At 35.6% G+C, this 17,396-nt stretch overlaps 3 protein-coding genes across 6 annotated transcripts in view; 2 read left to right on the top strand and 1 right to left on the bottom strand.

Annotated features, from left to right (window-relative positions):
- Positions 1 to 706: 706 nt before the first annotated feature.
- On the top strand, positions 707 to 2,842 carry LOC110438987 (uncharacterized). The gene is made up of 2 exons (XM_087281454.1): positions 707 to 1,761; positions 1,845 to 2,842. The coding sequence occupies exons 1-2, from the start codon at positions 1,146 to 1,148 to the stop codon at positions 2,792 to 2,794; spliced, it is 1,566 nt and encodes a 521-aa protein (XP_087137580.1). The 5' UTR covers positions 707 to 1,145; the 3' UTR covers positions 2,795 to 2,842.
- A 4,753-nt stretch (positions 2,843 to 7,595) lies between these two features.
- fam13b (family with sequence similarity 13 member B) overlaps positions 7,596 to 17,396 on the top strand; it is a 74,827-nt gene continuing 65,026 nt past the window's right edge. For 3 of the 4 annotated variants that reach the window (XM_087280758.1, XM_087280756.1, XM_087280757.1), the window contains exon 1: positions 7,630 to 7,790. The gene's annotated coding sequence lies outside the window, so the exon portion shown is untranslated. Of the gene's footprint in view, positions 7,791 to 17,396 lie in introns of all 4 variants that reach the window. The other variant, NM_001328042.1, reaches the window with a different exon arrangement.
- Positions 16,320 to 17,396, bottom strand: part of klhl3 (kelch-like family member 3) — a 98,975-nt gene continuing 97,898 nt past the window's right edge. Inside the window, exon 16 of the transcript XR_015506871.1 lies at positions 16,320 to 16,710. The gene's annotated coding sequence lies outside the window, so the exon portion shown is untranslated. The remainder of the gene's footprint in view (positions 16,711 to 17,396) is intronic.

The following is a 17,396-nucleotide window of genomic DNA, read 5'->3' as shown; positions in this document are numbered from 1 at the left end:
GTAATTACACTATTGCTATTCAATCATACAGTAGATAAAACAAGCAAAACAGTCATTCAACATGCTTTAAAAGGTTCCATCACCCTGCATAGATTAATTAATTAATCTATATGTGTTTGTGTGTGTGTGTGTGTGTGTGTGTGTGTGTGTTCTTTTCAGGCAATTTATGATGGCTTAGTAGTCAAAAATGGAACAAATCAGTTCATGTATAGACCAAATTCTGGACTTTGTCATGTCACAGGGGGTCTTTCGAACCACCTGAACCCACCCTGGCTTCGGGCCTGCTTTTTAAAGTAAACTTAACATTTGTCACTTTTGTCATGCCAATAAAGCAATTATTGAATTGAACAAAACTACATACTTATGGAGGACGAAACTTGCAAAAACAATTTTAAAAATATGAAAATATATAAATAAATGAGTAAAGAAATTCCTGCATAAATAAAATAATTAATAAATATGCAAATAAACAAATAAATGCATATTAAATACATATATATATATATATATATATATATATATATATATATATATATATATATACATACATACAAATAATTAATAGTGCGAGCAAGTAAATAATTACATAAGTGTACCCTCATCCCCGCCCAGGAATTTTTGGATTTATTTAGTCATTTATTTATATGTTTGCGTATTTATTTATTGTTTTTGTAGGTTTCGTCCTCCATAATACTTGAAGGGAGAGGAATAACTGATTTTTATTCAATAATGGCCTAAAATATGATTTTCACCTCTAGAGGGAGCCATACTTTCATTTATGCAGTAGACCTGCTATATTAAAATATGCCCCAAATCTGATAGCGTTAAATCTGTCGTTTAAAAAATGCGCTCAGAGTAAATTGAGAACCGATTTGATGAATTTAAACATAACAAAACAAATGTAATATGTAAATAAAAGGCCTATATAAGTGAATATGGGCTATTCTACGAGATTTAAATGATGCCTGAAAGAACGTCACAGGTTTGAAGGCACGAGAACGTTATAAAAGAATGTTGACATCATAGAAGCCATTCCACGGTGAACAGAGTTACAGAGCATTTGGCAGTCGCTACTAATCGCTTATTGAATCCTTGTTGTCGTCGTTGTTGTTGTGATATAATCTTCACACCACTTCTTTTTCAACATGTGGTCTAACAGTCAATGCGTGCCACGATCTCCAGAACATCGAGACGTGAGCTCTCCTAAGCGTCAGATGAAAGTTTCAGTGAAAAGTGTCAGCTTCTTTTTACCCGAGTCTGATCTGAACGCCGATACTGAGTGTCCCTCGTCTGATCTGCCCCATTCCTGGAGCAGTGCAGTGAGGATGGACACAAGTGCACCTCTCCATCAGCATCCTGAGGTTGTATGCTCAAACTTGACTGTTCTGAAGCTGTGCCATGTTCCTGTGAAACCTGCTGAAAAGCAGAAGTTCATTGATGGTCATGGGCTTCCAAAACGTCGAGGAGTGATGTCTCTTAAACATATGATGGAAGTTTCCCTGGAAGACATTAACTATCTTTCATGTGAACGTGACCTGAATGCCAGCATTGAACATTCCTCGTCTCTTCTGCTGCCCCATTCTGAGAGTCGAGAAGTGAGAACAGATAAACATACACTTCTCCGTCAGCATCCTGATGCTCCACGCTCAAAACTGCCTGTTCTAAAGTCAAAGTGTGTTCCTGTGAAGCCTGTCAACCAGCAGAGTTTCACAGATGAACCCTCAGAATGGCTGGGCGTGGGGTCGAATCATATGAAGAAAGGTACAGTGAAAAATATCAACCCTTCATGTGAGTCTGACCTTACTGTCAGTGTTGCCCCTTGCTCATTTTTGTTGCCCTTTCAGGCAGCCAACCAGTGAGGATGGACAAGCGTACACCTGTCCGCAAGCATTCTGTTGCTGGACGCTCAAAACTGCCAGTTCTGAAGTCAAAGTGTGCTCCTGTGAAGCCTGTCAGTGGAGAGAAATTCAATGATAGACCTCCAGAGCATCAGATGAAAGTGTCACTGAAAGACTTCAGCTATCTGTGTAAGTCTGATCTGAATGCCAGCGTTTGCTGTTCCTCATCTCTTCTGCCTCCTTCTGGGAGCAGACCAGTGAGGATGGATAAACGTAGGCTTTTCCAGCAGCATCCTGATGCTCCACGCTCAAAACTGCCCATTCTGAAGCCAAACCATGTTCCTGTGAAGCCTGTCAACCAGCAGTGCTTCACAGATGAACCCTCAGAATGGCTGGGCATGGGGTCTTGTGAGAATCAGGTGAAAGTTTCACTGAAAGATCCTCCATATGAGTCTGACCTGAATGTCAGTGTTGAGTGTTCATCATCCTATCTGGCAGTAAGAGTAGGCAAATCCCAGCATCCTGCAGCTGTTTCCAAACACTTGCCTGTTTTGAGGCCACGCTGTGCTCCTGTCAAGCTTTTGGGTGGACAGAAGTTCATTGTCGAAGCACCAGAACATCAAACGTCGAGGTTTCCTCCTTTAGTGAATAAGGCAGAGAGGACTGGCACTGACCCTTCATGTGGGTCTGATTGGAAAGTTAAGTCTCACCTTTCCTTACCCAGCCTGCCACGTCTTACAAGTGGAGTGAAGATGGGAAAACATGTGCCTCTGCATGTTCCCGTGTTTACAAAATTGCCTGCTCTGAAAGCAGCTCATGTTCCTGAGCAACCTGCTCTTCCTTCAAACTTCATGTTTTTTCCATTTGATGTTGAGGATGTCAAGATGAAGAGGGCTCGGTCAGTAAAAAGAAGCCCTCCTCTGCCTTCAAGGTTCCACTCTGCAACCTATTTTTAGGATTATTCTTGTTTTTTTGTGTCAATAAATGTTGTCACTTTAAAATTATTCTCTGTGTGTTATTCTTTTTTTTAATGCTTATTTGTGTATTAATCAGTTTTTTAAACATTAAGGGAAGAAAGATATTTGTGGGTCAGAAAGAATTCCAACTTGCTTGAAAAGGTTCCATCACCTTGCATAAAATAATAAATTAATCTCAATAACATTTTATTTATGATGATAGGTTTGACAAATTATGAAATGAGCTTTACATTTTCTTTTTTCATTATTTAAAAGCCATTGATTTGAAAATGAGTGTATTCACATGTATTACACACACATGTAAAGTTCTAACCACTTGCAATATGTCAGCCTGTTAAACAGACAGTAAATCAAATTAAATCCAAATATCAAATAAATAAAATAAAACTGCCTTTATTTATTCAAAGGTAGCAAAATACATCTATTTATGTGTAAGTTTAGGATAGTGAGCAGTTAAAATTGGTCTCTTTTTGTCTCCTCTGGGTTTTAAAAACACCTTGGGATTCTGTTGTGGAAAAAAGATTCTGGTCTGCAAAATATTCTAAGTCTAAATCAAACTTTTCAAAAAAAATGACAAAGTCTGAGATCTCCGAAGTCTTTGGGCAAAGCAGTTTATTGTTACAGCATCAGTAACAACAGAGACAGGTCATTCGAGTGTCTGCCGAACACAGGCTTGCACACAGTTTAAATACATTTTGTTGTCTTAATACTCCACACAAATTTAAACATTACACACCTCCATCAGCTTCTCCGCAAATGGGATCTAAAATCTCTCAGATGCCCTCCACCAATAGAATCTCAGGGTCTTTCAGGGGTCTTACCCATGTCTAGTTAAGGTATTTCCTTCCTGTTTAAAAAAGTGATGACTCAGCCAAAAAGAAATGCTCAACAGTATATATTATTCACTGTTCACTGAGCTGTCAACTGTAAGTTCAGCTGAAGGTACTCATAATTTTTTAGATGTCAGTACAAATGAGAGTGGGCACACATGCAGGTGCCTTATTATGAGTTACAGAACAGAACGCAGGTGTCCTTATTGCCTTGCATCCTTAAATCTACCCTCATAGTGACATTAATGCTGCTGTTCTAATTTATCTTCTCATCTCTGACTGCATTTACACAGAATGACTTTTTCATTTACCAAAGCACACATACCTGATAAAAATGCAGCAGGTATGGGTAATAATACAATAGATAATAATAATAATAATAATAATAATACTAAAATCACTCAAATAAGCATATAAATGAGAGTAATACTTACATCAGAAATTCATTAAGACACAATGAATTCCCCAACAATTCGAAGTGACTCACAACAGACATGAAGAGATGCCATTCTTCAATAAAACATTTGCAAAAGCTTAATTATCATGTTTGTTTAAATGTTAAATATATAAAACAGTGGGGGGTCCCCCACCGTCCAAAGACTTGTGGTACAGGTGAACTAGGTAGGCTAAATTGTCTGTATAGTGTATGAGTGTGTATAAATAAGTAAAAATTAAGCAAGTCCTTATAATCTTGTTTTTGTTTTGAAATAAGATTATTTTGCTTACATCTCCACTAAATGTAAATAAAGAAGGTACAGAAATAAGTCTCAATGTATTTAAAAGCATAAAACAGTAACATAAGACCAAACAATGCTTAAAAACTTGTTTAAGTTAGCATAAACTGATATCACAATTCACATTTAAATAATCACCACTGAATTTACACTCACCGGACACTTTAATAGGTACACTTGTCCAACAGCGTGTTAACACAAGTTTCTTATCAGCCAATCACATGGCTGCAACTTACTGCATTTAGGCAGGTAGACGTGGTCAAGTTGATCTGCTGCAGTTCAAACTGAGAATCAGACTGGGGAAGAAAGAGGATTTAAGTGACTTTGAACATGGCCTGGTTGTTGGTGCCAGACAGGCTGATCTGAGTATTTTAGAAACTGATGATCTACTGGAATTTTCATGCACAGCCATCACTTGGGTATACAGAGAATGGTCCTAAAAAGAAAATATCTAGTGAGTGGTAATTTTGTGGGCGCAAATGCCTTGTTGATGCCAGAGGTCAAAGGAGAATGGCCAGACTGGTTCCAACTGATAGAAAGGCAACAGCACCTCAAATAACCACTCATTACAACCGAGGTATGCAGAAGAACATCTCTGAATGCACAATACATCCAACCTTGAGGCGGTTGGGCAACAGCAGCAAAAGACCACATCGAGTGTCACTCCTGTCAGCTAAGAACAGGAAACTGAAGCTACAATTCGCACAGCCTCACCAAAATTATAGATTTTAAATTAGATTTTAGATTTTAAAGAATTTAAGATTTTAGGATTATAGAAGATTGGTAAAACTTTGCCTGGTCTGATGAGTCTCCATTTCTACTGCGACATTCAGATGGTAGGGTCAGAATTAGGCGTTAACAACATAAAAGAATGGATACATCCTGCCTTGTATCAACAATCCAGGCTGGTGGTAGTGGTGTGATGGTGTGGGGGATATTTTCTTGGCATACTTTGGGCCCATTAATACCAATTAGGCATCATGTCAGCGCCACAGCCTACCTAAGTATTGTTGCTGAGTGTTGACCATGTCCATCCCTTTATGCCCACAGTGTACCCACCTTCTGATGGCTACTTTCAGCAGGATAACGCGCCATGTTAAAGCACAAATCATCTCACACTGGTTTCTTAAACATGAAAATGAATTAACTGTACTCAAATTGCCTCCACAGTCACCAGACCACAATCCAATAAAGCACCTTTGTGATGTGGTGAAATGGGAGATTCGCAACATGGATGTGCAGCTGATAAATCTGCAGCAATTGCGTGATGCTATCATGCCAATATGTTCCAAAATCTCTGAGGAATATTTCCAGTACCTTGTTAAATCTATGCCATGGAGGACTAAATCAGTTCTAAAAGCAAAAGGCGGTCCAACCTAGTAAGGTGTACCTAATAAAGTGGCTGGTGAGTGTATATAATTAGTGAATTATAAAAGTATGATGTTAACACCTGAAAAGTCAGAACTGAAAATTCAACAACAGTGAATTCCTTTTCAAAAATAACAATTCACTATGAGATATGTTAACTGCAGTATGAACAAATATGAAAACTTGTCTGTTTTATGTTGCATTTATGAAATCAAACACTGAGTGGCACTACAGTTTCATATAATATAACAGTGTTATCAGGGCAGAGTTTAGGCAATGTTGAAAATAAACATATTATAATTTAATTTGTGCATCCGTTTTTGTAATTAATGCTGACTTTTCCAATAATAACTTGCAGTAAATAATGATGAAAATATAACTACTGCTGACAACTACTGAAAACAAATGTGCTATGCTTTAAACATGTAATGCAATATTATTTTCAATGCTTGTAACCGGACTTCAGCCATATTTTCTAGCATTATATCATCATGTTATTACTTATAAGAAGGGCCAAACAGAATGTGCGGACATTTTTGCTATTTGTGCAGATAATTTTCTAAGTAACTAAATAGTATCGTAACAAAAAAAATAATATATGAAAATATTAGAATGAAATATATAAAAATTTTATTTAATGTTTACAATGCAAATCCAATTAGATCCACTTATTTGGTAAACAAAACAAATCTCACATATAATATATCTACTAAAAGACAGAAAATATTACTCTACAAACAGTATTCATGTGAATCATATGAACATTTTATTATTTCTTTTAATAGATCACAATAATATTAGTGAAATGGATATAAAAACTAAACAAATATACACAAATTTACACACCTTTACTCAAGTAAATGCATAAAATCTGCAGATTTCTGTGTGTGCAGATTGGGTGTGGGCCTACTTATAAATAAAAAATAACTAATGAATTATTAGAAGATAATGCAAACCAAAAGTACACAAACTGTGTGTGTTTGAATTTCATCACATGCATCTACTAGGATGGTGTATTTAAGGTTTATATTTGGTGTTGACAGAGAGTAACCACAGTCTAAATTACAAAACAAATTTTGTGGGTTTTACTTGTCTGTCTGACCAAATAAGTAGCATATAAACATTAAACTTGGGAAAATTTAAAATTGCATCGCTCTAGCGCAGTTAGTGTGTGTAAAGGAGACTCTGAAAATGTCAAAACAAAGCAAAAATGCACATACTAGGTCACAGGACAGTCTTCTTAAAGACATACCTTTGCCTCATTCTTAAATGAATCAGCCATCTGAACAAATCAATTAATTTAAAGATACACCCATTAAACCACTACTGGCAGTTTACTTTCATTATATATATATATATATATATATATATATATATATATATATATATATATATATATATATATATATATATATATATATATATATTTTTTTTTTTTTTTTTTTTTTAAATCAATACTACTGGAAATTTTCTTTCATGATAAAAAGTTTCAGTGCATTATTCCAACATTTCGTTAAAATTATGCAAAGTCATTGTGCAAAGTTAATGCATTACATTGATTTAAACTTTTTAAAAAATGTCTGTCCCTTGATTGCTTCTATTATCTTTACAGTGTAAATATTAGTTGATTTGGAAGTAATTTGACAAAAATAAATTTGAATGCATGACATGGATAACAATGGCTGCAAAATAACATTTACCTTGTAGTTAAATGTTAAATACATGATCGATTTGTGCAATTCACCTTTTCCATGTCTACTCAATCACATGAATATAAACAAGTCAGTGGAATATTCTGGAAAAAAGAAAGTGTGTCGAGAAGAATGCTGCGAGAGAGGCGGGGTCAGTGTGTCTTTGGCATCGCTGTGGGTGTGTAACTTACACTGTCTCCATTCCACCGAACCAACTACTCGCATTGAAACTGGCCATGCCTGTCCAACACTGTAGCTAGTCTCCGTCTTTATCACCCTTTTACCGTCTCCTTTGGACCAAGGAGTGGCGAAATTATTCGGTTTGGTGTCGCTTGTCGTCTGCTTTGACCTGGTAAGTGCGGATGATTTCTATGGAGTGACTTTAGCGGATGCTAGCAGTCTCATTAGCCAGCTGAGGCATCGTCTAAGCGACTCATCCTGGATTTGCATCAAGTTATCGATTTTTACTTTCTTTTGTTGTTGTGTGACGCTTGCATTTCCGTCTTTACATATGTACTTAATTTCGTCCTTAATTTTAATTAGTTAAGAATGCATGTATAGTGGATTCAAAGCTGTTTTTGTGCCTTGACTGATGTGTGCGGCAGCAGGAATAGATGTTGACAGTGCTAAGCTAATGTTATTAGGCTAACGGTAGCTCCGAAAGACGTTTTTTTTTATTTGTGAGATTTAAAAACGGGGCTTGTTTTTTATTGGTTACTCTTCTGTTGTCAGGTATTAACCTCAAATCACGAGTTTTATTGGATTTTTTAATATATATATATATATTTTAAACGTTTTTATTTAATTCTTTGTACAGTATATTATTTATTTATTTTGCTGGAAAGAGAAAGATGCTCCCATAACCTAAGCGATTGTTGACAGCTTAAGGTACAACAATCACTTCCTGTGTGTAAAAATGAACATTTAACGTTATGCCTTGTTTTAAAATATAAACGCATATTTTGACATATAAAAAAAAAGAGTCCTCTCAGCCGTCAGCTTCTTAAAATAGCTAAAGTTTCGTGTAATTGGGATGTGAAACTTGAATCTTGTATAGAGCTGTTTCTGGAACAGCAGCTGTGGGGGATTGGTAATGGATTAATTATTTAAAGCGGATCTCGACCTTGGTTTATTGGAGTAATATAAAAGTGTAAAGTATAGTTTATATTTCATTTCAAAAATAGAAACAATAAGCATTTAAAACAATTGGATGTATACACTGTAAGTGTTTGTGTACCCTCAAAAACATTTTTGATGCTTGTTCAAACTATATTTAAAATGAGCTCAACAAAATTCTTGAGTTTTTTTTTGGGGGGGGGGGAGGACAACTTAATTTTTTATGTTCAATAAACTTAAAATGAAAAAAAAAACATTAAGTTAACCAAATCGAAGGGATTGTGTGCAACCCTCCCACCATTTTTTCCAGTGTAGGAAAGTTTTTTTTTATCCTATATATAATATAATCCCTGTGCATTGTGTAAACACCTGTTATTTTCCTTCCCCCGGCACTTTTCAGTTGTGGTGTTTTACAACATACTCATTTGTTACAAATACAGCCTGAAAAAGTTATGAAAAGTCAAGAACATTCATGGACATTTTTAGATTTTGTGGTTTATTATTCTATATGTTTCCAGCTAGAAATTGTGGATTTAAAGAAAAAAAAAACAGTTACAAATCCTCAGCCAATAGTAAAATTGTATGGAAAAAAGGAGGATGTTCTAATCCTCAAAGTTCACAGTGTTAATTTGTGACCTTGTAAAACAAACAGATTTTCCTGGTGTACGTGAGAGATAGGGTGCAGAGTCATTGGCGGTTGTCTGTCCTGTTGCTATAGGTTGTTGTGATAACTGCATGTTTTGTAGTGCAGCAAGGCCAAGCAAAACCAAACACGTCAGATCTCCCGACGAGCCATAGCCAGGATGTCTGAAAGACTAGACAAACTCTTGCATTCACACCAGCATGAAACCAGGCTTCTCTTGTCTTCCCACAACAGAAAATGGGCACAAGGATAACTTGTTGCCATTGGAAATTGTTGGGTTTTTACTCACTACACCCATAGTAGATGCAATGACCTGGCCTTTAAAATCTGCTGAACATGTCCTGTTCAGATTATAGCTAAACCCAGCTGTCCTTGAGGAGCTTTCATAGTTGCTGCTTGGCTCATGTATAAGTGACAGACTCTCTTTAGATTCATCCAGCCGTCTGTCATGAAAACAGTTGGAGCACCATATGGGTTGTGAGCTAGATTACGGTTAACTGCTTTCATTTGTAATGATGTGCATTGGTTTTCTGTAATAATGAACTGTAGTTTACTGCACAGGTTAAATCATCATGTTTGAAATCAGACCTTGAACATTCAAATGAATGATTATTGCTATGGGGAACACTGTCTTGTCATGAGCTGCTTTGAATTTTTTTTTCAGATAACAAAAGTGAAAGTGTGAGTTTCCTTCCTCATGGCTTCACTAAGGAAATGTTTTATTTCCTTGGGTGGGAATCGTAAAGAAAGAAATCTTGCACAACTCAAAATAGATTCAAGCTGAAAACAGCTCTGTTCCTTCTGGTGGGAATGGGAAAACTATTGAAGATACACCATTACATCAGCAAGTCATCATCATGAAGTATTTGCATTTTGTAAATTAGCCTGAGGCTTGCGTCCTATTTTTGTCAAATGGACCTTAGATTAGTTTGTTACATAATAGTCATCTGGTCGTGGTGACTATGGGTCATTATGATGCAGCGGTGTGCTGAAACCATTTATCATCCTGATCAGTGTTACTTAATACTTTCAAGTTTACACAACAGAGAGCTTTTACACAGGAAAATCCCTGTGACAAACATTTGCGTAAAACAAATCTAAACAAAACTCGTATTCTTTTTGTGTTGGTCAGTCCCTGATCATGAAACTAGGAACTAAACATCTCTTAGACCTAGAATGAACAAGGCACCTACGTCATTTCAAAAGACCATAATGTCACTGAGACTTACTCTATACACACCATAGTTTCAATAGTCACAGTTAAATGAAGGAATTAATTCCCTAAATTATCATTTTGTGTGGGTGAATGAGTTTTCACGTTCATTCCATGCCCATGTGGATTTCCTCAGGTCCTCCGGTTTTCCCCATAGTCCATAGACATGCAGTATAGGTGAACTGAATAAACTAAGTGTGTGTGTGTGTGTGTGTGTGTATGGGTGTTACCCAGTACTGGATTGCAGCTGGAAGGCCATCCGCTGCATATTGTTGTCACATTACTGGAATTCGGTACCAGTCAATGCTAAAATTTTAAAAACGCCCATTTCCCGCTAACATTTGAGTGCCTTTGAGCTATACACTTGGTAACCTCAGATACCTAGGCCTTCATGGCTTATCACAGTCATTTCTGTTGAGCATGTGAACACAGTGGCAAATCAGCACTGTTTAAGAACACGCTCAAATGTTACAGGGAAATTGATGAAATACCTGTATCGTGACAAACCTACCGCTGCATAAAACATATGATGGAATTATTGGTGTTTCTTTCCACTGTGGTGACCCCTGATAGTCAGGGACTAAGCCAAAGAAAAATTAATGAATGTATGTGAGATTTAACTTGTTTTCAGAATTGCGACACAATGACACTAATCATTTTAAAGTTCTGCCATCATCACCTTGTTTGGTATTCGCTCTTGTTGTTCAAAGAAATATTTCATTTGTTAATTTAACTATCCATCATTAAAAAAATACAACTTTTCAAGTTTAGAATTGTTGCCAGGTTCACTATTCATAAGCAAAAATCCTTAAAAAATCTTTAGGTTTAAACGATTCAGTTAATGGAGTCAATATAGCAGGTATGTATAGGTTGGGATATTTGGATAGGTGGCTTGTTTTCTAAATAAACGCTTAAAATGGGTTTAGTTTTATTTGTACACCATTCCCTGTGATTTTATGCATCATGTCATGCATACAGAAAATGGAAACAACTATGCTAGTTGTAAATGTAGCCTTGGATATAGTTTCTTCTTCGCCTCGGGTCAGTATGTAAACTATATTGTAAAACTGATGTTTGTTCACAAGATGTAAAGTTCCTGGTTATGCATCATGTTTTGGCTTGGCAATGCATCTCCATTATGGGTTTTCACACAGTCTTTTCTGTAAATGTACTGTCAAATTGTATTTAGAGATCATGTGTGAACAGGACCTTTTTATAATGTGGCAAATCAATTTTGCCAGTGCAAAGTTTTCAGTCATGTAACTGGCGCAGAGGCCTGCAGGGCAGAACAGCCATTGAACTGCAGTACAGATCTGTCAGGTTTCCATTTGTACCAAGCCACAGATATTTATAACAAATATTTCAGAAGAAGAAAAACAAACATAACAAACTGAGAGATTTGAAAACTAGTGCCACATATTGGCCTTATTCTAAAATGCGGAAGTGTGCTTATTTTTGCGATTGTTTTAGAACTTCCAATTAGGTTGCCTATGGGAGAATAGACTAGGAATAATAAACAGTAGAAAGTTATCTAAATTCTTAATTTAAGATGTAAATAAATATCAGTTTGCTACATCAAGCAGCATAACGAGCTGTTCTTAACGTTTAAAAAATGAATGGAGCTGAAAGAGACAGGAAGTCTCAAGCCAAAGGGATTCAAATGGCTGTCCCCACTTGTACGCAAAGAATAAGGTCAATACATACAAATGTTTAGTAGGATTCAGGTCAATTATTGGTCTATTCATATGTAAATATTAAGATTTCTTTCATAATTTCAGCCCACATCGTCATCCGAATATTTGGCTAAGTGGTACTACTTATTTTGGCATGTATAGAAAGAAACTAAGAAACAAGCTACTCACCACAACAGCTAGTTTTAAAAGAATTGTAGCCCAACATTGCATGCCATGAATTATATTAATCACAATAATAAAGATCCCACCATGGACTCTTAAAGGAGACATTGAATGCTCGATTTAGACAAATTGATATGATTCTTTAGGGTCTTAACGAAAAGTCTATAACGAAGTTGGTTACTTTTTGCTCACCTTACCCCTATTTAAAGCTGAACCATGAATGGATAATAGCAATCCTTTCTTGAGATTGTAAACCAGCACGCTAGATACAGCACTTAGCCAAGCCTCAAGCTTCTGCTGACTGTTGTCTAGGGCTGCATGATTAATCGGAAAAAATATTGTGATCTCTATTCGACCCCCAACACAAACTTAATCCAGCATCTCTATTTCTCAGCCAATTATATTTTTAAGGTGAGGAGAGAAGCATAAAGGCGGTCACACAGGTCTTCACATTGTTTTTCAGCAACTTAGACACCACCAAATGGTGGTTGAGAGTCACATACTGTATTTATAAGGTATAAATCACTCAAAAATGTCATTTCTGTCCTGATGTATGTGCGGCCCCAAAATCACAAGTGAGCTGACGCACCGATTATTACCGGGTGGATGCGCATGCACACCAATGATGTCTAGTGAAAAGAACCTGCATAGGCTGTGAATAACAGGTTATAACGTAAATAACCTTCAGTTTGTCGCACAGATCAATCTTTTAGGAGCTGTGCGTGCAGTATGATTACCATGTGTTTTTTTTTTCTCTAAGTGATGGCAGCCGAAAGCGAACACATTATTTATGATCACATCGCATTTTTATGATTATGACAAGCATTTGATATGTTTTTCTTTCATAGGGAACACAAAGTAGTGTGCATGAAAATAAATGATTACTGGGTCAGTATAACTACTCTAGCCTATCCAAAGCCGAAAAAAAATGTCTTATAATGGTGTCAATGACAAATGGCAAGCATCTGTTTCAAACATAATAATTCAACTTCTATTAAAATTATTAATAGTTGTATTCTGATGTAATTACTTTATTGGCATTAACAACCAGGTCAAATTTAAAGTCTACTCAAGTCCACCGTTCCAAGTGTATACAATTTAGCATTTAACCAACAGTAGACCTACACATAGGTCTAATATTATTATTGTTTTACCATGTTTGAGAATTAACGATAATAATAGCCTACTCATATTAACATTTGTTTTATATCTACAGAATCATGTCAAAATCGTGTTCTTGCTTTTAAGCAAAAGATATAATTGTGATTCTCTTTTTAACCAGAATCGTGCAGCTCTACTGTTGTCTGTATGACTGAAATAGAGTATTTGAAGCTGTTTCCATTGTAACAACAAAATCTGAGTTTGTGTTCGAACCAACTCTGGTGCATATAATCTTTCCATATAATCTATCATTGCTTGACATTGCAGCCCACCATTATCAATCTGTGATGTATGAAAACTGACACTGCAGGGTTTAACAAATGCTCACCTGAACAGGGTCTGCTTGTTACTAAGAAAACCAACAAAACCACAGTGAAAAAACACCTCTCCATATGAGAGGACGATGAGCTGATGTTAAGCACAAATGAACTGAAGTTGTCAATGGCCACCAATATCAAAACAAACAAGACTCATATATTTAAAAGATATTTGAATCTTTCAGATAAATTGTAGGCACTACATCCTTTAAAAGCAAATCAGCTGATATACCAGCACCCTAATGCATTGAGCCATTTTCTTTAAAATGTTTTTCAAAGGGAAAATGCTTAATGCCCTCAATGTAATTTATTGGATTATTTTAAAACTCTGGGTCAGTCTTATATCACCTGTATAGATTGCTATAATCGCTGTCTGGGATCTATACTGAATTTTTAAAAACTAATTTTTACACTTTTTAAAAATGATTAAGTTTATTAAATTAGTACAAACTACAAAGTACCAACTTGTTCAACAAAGTACCAAAAACAAATGGTTGTTAGAGAAGTAAAGCCTAATATTTGGCTCTTCTGATTGATATGTTGCAGAATGTGAAAATGTTCTGGGCTTATGCGTTTAACAGTTGTGACCAAAAAATGTTGTTGAATTTGGACGACTTGATGTGCAGCATTTATAGGTCATAGGGCTGCATAAAATGTCATTTTACCATTGATATCGCAATGTGTTATCTTGCAATAGTCACATCACGAGTATACACAATATTGAGTCTAGATTATAGTTTATTAATTTCCAAGTATTATTTGAAGCCTTTGACTCTGTGAGGGTTTTAAAAGCATTTAGGCATAGAAAACTGTAAAGTTTTTAACTTTTCCAAATTAAGAAAAAATTATTTTATTGTTTTTTATTTTATTTTAATTGTTTATAAAATGAAGACTACGCAGTAATATTTTTTTCTACAATTGTTTCTTATATTTTGAGAATATGTACTCCCTAAAAGATCCCAATCAATCAAAACTTATAAATTCTTTCCAAAAATAGATATTAAAAAGTCATCTAGTGAAATTTTATTCCTATAGCAGTATATCACAGAATAAAATAATATCGCAATGTTAGATTTTTCCAATATCGTGCAGCCCTAATAGGTCATTTTGCATTATCAACATCACAGAGTTACTCTGTAGATGTATCAATATTATCCTAACGATAAAAACCAAATGCATTTCTAGTGTGAAGAGTACCAGTTTAGTAATTTACAGAGTTAATTAATCTACACAGATTCACTTCTATATACTGAAAAATTTATTCTGCATTTTCTTTTGCATCATGAGCAAAGATTGATGTAGGCTTGATAAAGATGTTTACTCTTAAGTAGTTCATTTGTATTTTGACCCCTGTTGCTCTTTCTCTGGATCCCTTCAGAATGTTGTCAGTCAGTGGTTGATTAGCTGTATTTGCCGTTGTTCTTGTTTCCATCTTAATGAATAGAGCTGCATTCACTGTTGTCAGGGACCACCACACTCTTAGACTGGCATTTTACTGCAAGTGTACATCCATGGCTTAAATATAACCATTTGGAAATTTCCATTCACTGCAGAGCTAGGAGACTCTCAATCAATAATGTCAATGTCAAAGACAAGCTCAAGTTGTTTTCTCAAAGTGTCTGAACTCGCCATTTGTGTGGCCAACTAGTTTTATGTTTATATTTGCTCTTCTGCTTTCTTTATTTGTGGGTCTGATCCTATCGTTGGTGGTCAGGCCTGATAGGTTTTGTTCTTCAAAATGATATGTAATTTTTGAAGTTGCACATTGATTGTTCTTTCAACTTCTGCATTGATATAAAGGTCCTTTGTTGGCATCTCTGGCATTGTATTTTTTATTTGCAAAGACATTAATTGCATAGTGTTCAGAGTTAAAGTTAGGTTAGGTCTGCAACAAACATCTATTTTGTTTATTGATTAATGTAACTATGAAGACCTATGGATTGTTCCACCAATTAGTAAGCAGGCTTAGGCTATGATGAATTATTTAGCCTTTTCAGACATTCACTGTTGAGTGATATGCTTAATACACTCAAAAAATGACATTTGCAATTTGTTCAAAATACTTATTTAAACTTGGCTTAAATGCAATTCTTGAGGTTTTTAGTGAGACAACGTAATTGTTTTATGTTCAATCCACTTAAATGTGTAAATACTTATAAATCAACTTAATTCCTTCATGTTTTCTAAACACAAATTGATTGGATGGAACCCTTCATTTTATAGTGTAACTAGGCACTTCACAAAACTATTAAACTATTCCTGAGTTTTTTTCACTATTTTTTTCTTCAGCTGTGCAAATACAGCTTTCCAATGTTACATTTTAACCCAAGTTGCTTTTTATGATTGGAATCTACAAAAGACTCCCATCTCAAGTGCTGCCATCTTAAAAATTCTGTGTATTATTAACAAAGTTTTATTCAGCAGAACCAGCTTTGAATGTAACATTGAAATGCCAAACTACATAGAGCATTATACAGAGCAAACAGTTCTTATTCCAAGTTTTAGTTTGTTTATAACCTTTTGCCTAATACATCAAAGCAAAACTGTTTATTCAAAGATTATATTGGATTGCTTTAGTTTAGAGCCACATAGCTTTATTCACCATTCATTTGCAACTCCTTTTACCTTCATTTACAGTCTGCATTTGCAGAACACATTGCCAGTGACATACTTTCACTTTCATACTTTTCATACAAACTCCAATACTTTAATCAGTGTTCATGCATCATGTTAAAGTGTTCAGTAATGGGTGTCATGATCTAATTTGAATACAGAATTGATTGTGCAGCATGGTGGCTCAGTGGTTTGCACCGTCGCCTCACAACAAGGTTGCTGGTCTGAGTCTGGTTGGAGAATGCATGTTCTCCCCGTGAGTATCCTCCAGGTGCTCCGGTTACCCCCACAGTCTAAAGCAGAGATGTCCAAAGTAGGGCCTGCATAACCTTTGATTTGGCCCACCATCCTATCTAAAAAGAGAGGGAGAATGATGAGGATGTAGTTGGGGCAAAGACCTTTTACAGAGATCGATATCTGGATTTAAACGTAACCTTTTGTTTCTTTGTTTTATTTCTGAGCTACAAAAAAGTAGTAAAAGTAATGCAAAAGATATCTAAGAGCAAATCAAGGTAAAGGTAGGCATAGGTCGACTAGTGTTTTCAGCTTAACTCCATTGTGGTTCAGTTTCTACTGTAATAATAGGTTCATTTCAAAATGTTAAAAAATGATACTACATTAGTAAATATGATTAAAAGCAACATTTTCTAGTTATTTTTAAATCTTAGCAAAAAAAAAAAGAGGAAATAACCAATGTCAAATTTAATGCTATGCGATATTCAGTTTTCTATATAATCAGCCCATATACCTCAATCAAGTTTTTGGCCCTTTATAAGAAAATTTTGGGCACCCCTGGTCCAAAGACATGCGCTTTAGGTGAATTGATTAAACTAAATGGTCTATAGTCTATGAGTGTGGGTGTGAATGAGTGTATGGGTGTTTCCGAGTTCTGGGTTGGGGCTGGAAGAGCATCCGCTGTGTAAAACATAAGCTGGAATAGTCAGTGGTTCATTCCACTGTGGTGACCTCCTAAATGGAGACTAAGCTAAAGGAAAATGATTAATGAACAAATGAATTTCTTGAGAACCATTTAAAATAT

The sequence above is a fragment of the Danio rerio genome, chromosome 14 (assembly GCF_052040795.2).
Source record: "Danio rerio strain M-AB ecotype USA chromosome 14, GRCz13ab, whole genome shotgun sequence".
Taxonomy (NCBI): Eukaryota; Metazoa; Chordata; class Actinopteri; order Cypriniformes; family Danionidae; genus Danio; species Danio rerio.
Note: the sequence above shows the minus strand (reverse complement) of the source record. Positions and strands in the feature narration are given on the sequence as shown.

What these genes read in the sequence shown, in the direction of transcription:
- LOC110438987 (XM_087281454.1), top strand. Translation starts at nt 1,146, where the DNA reads ATGTGGTCTAACAGTCAATGCGTGCCACGATCTCCAGAACATCGAGAC. An exon ending in GTCGAATCATATGAAGAAAG is followed by an intron (nt 1,762 to 1,844) that starts GTACAGTGAAAA and finishes TTGCCCTTTCAG; the next exon opens with GCAGCCAACCAGTGAGGATG.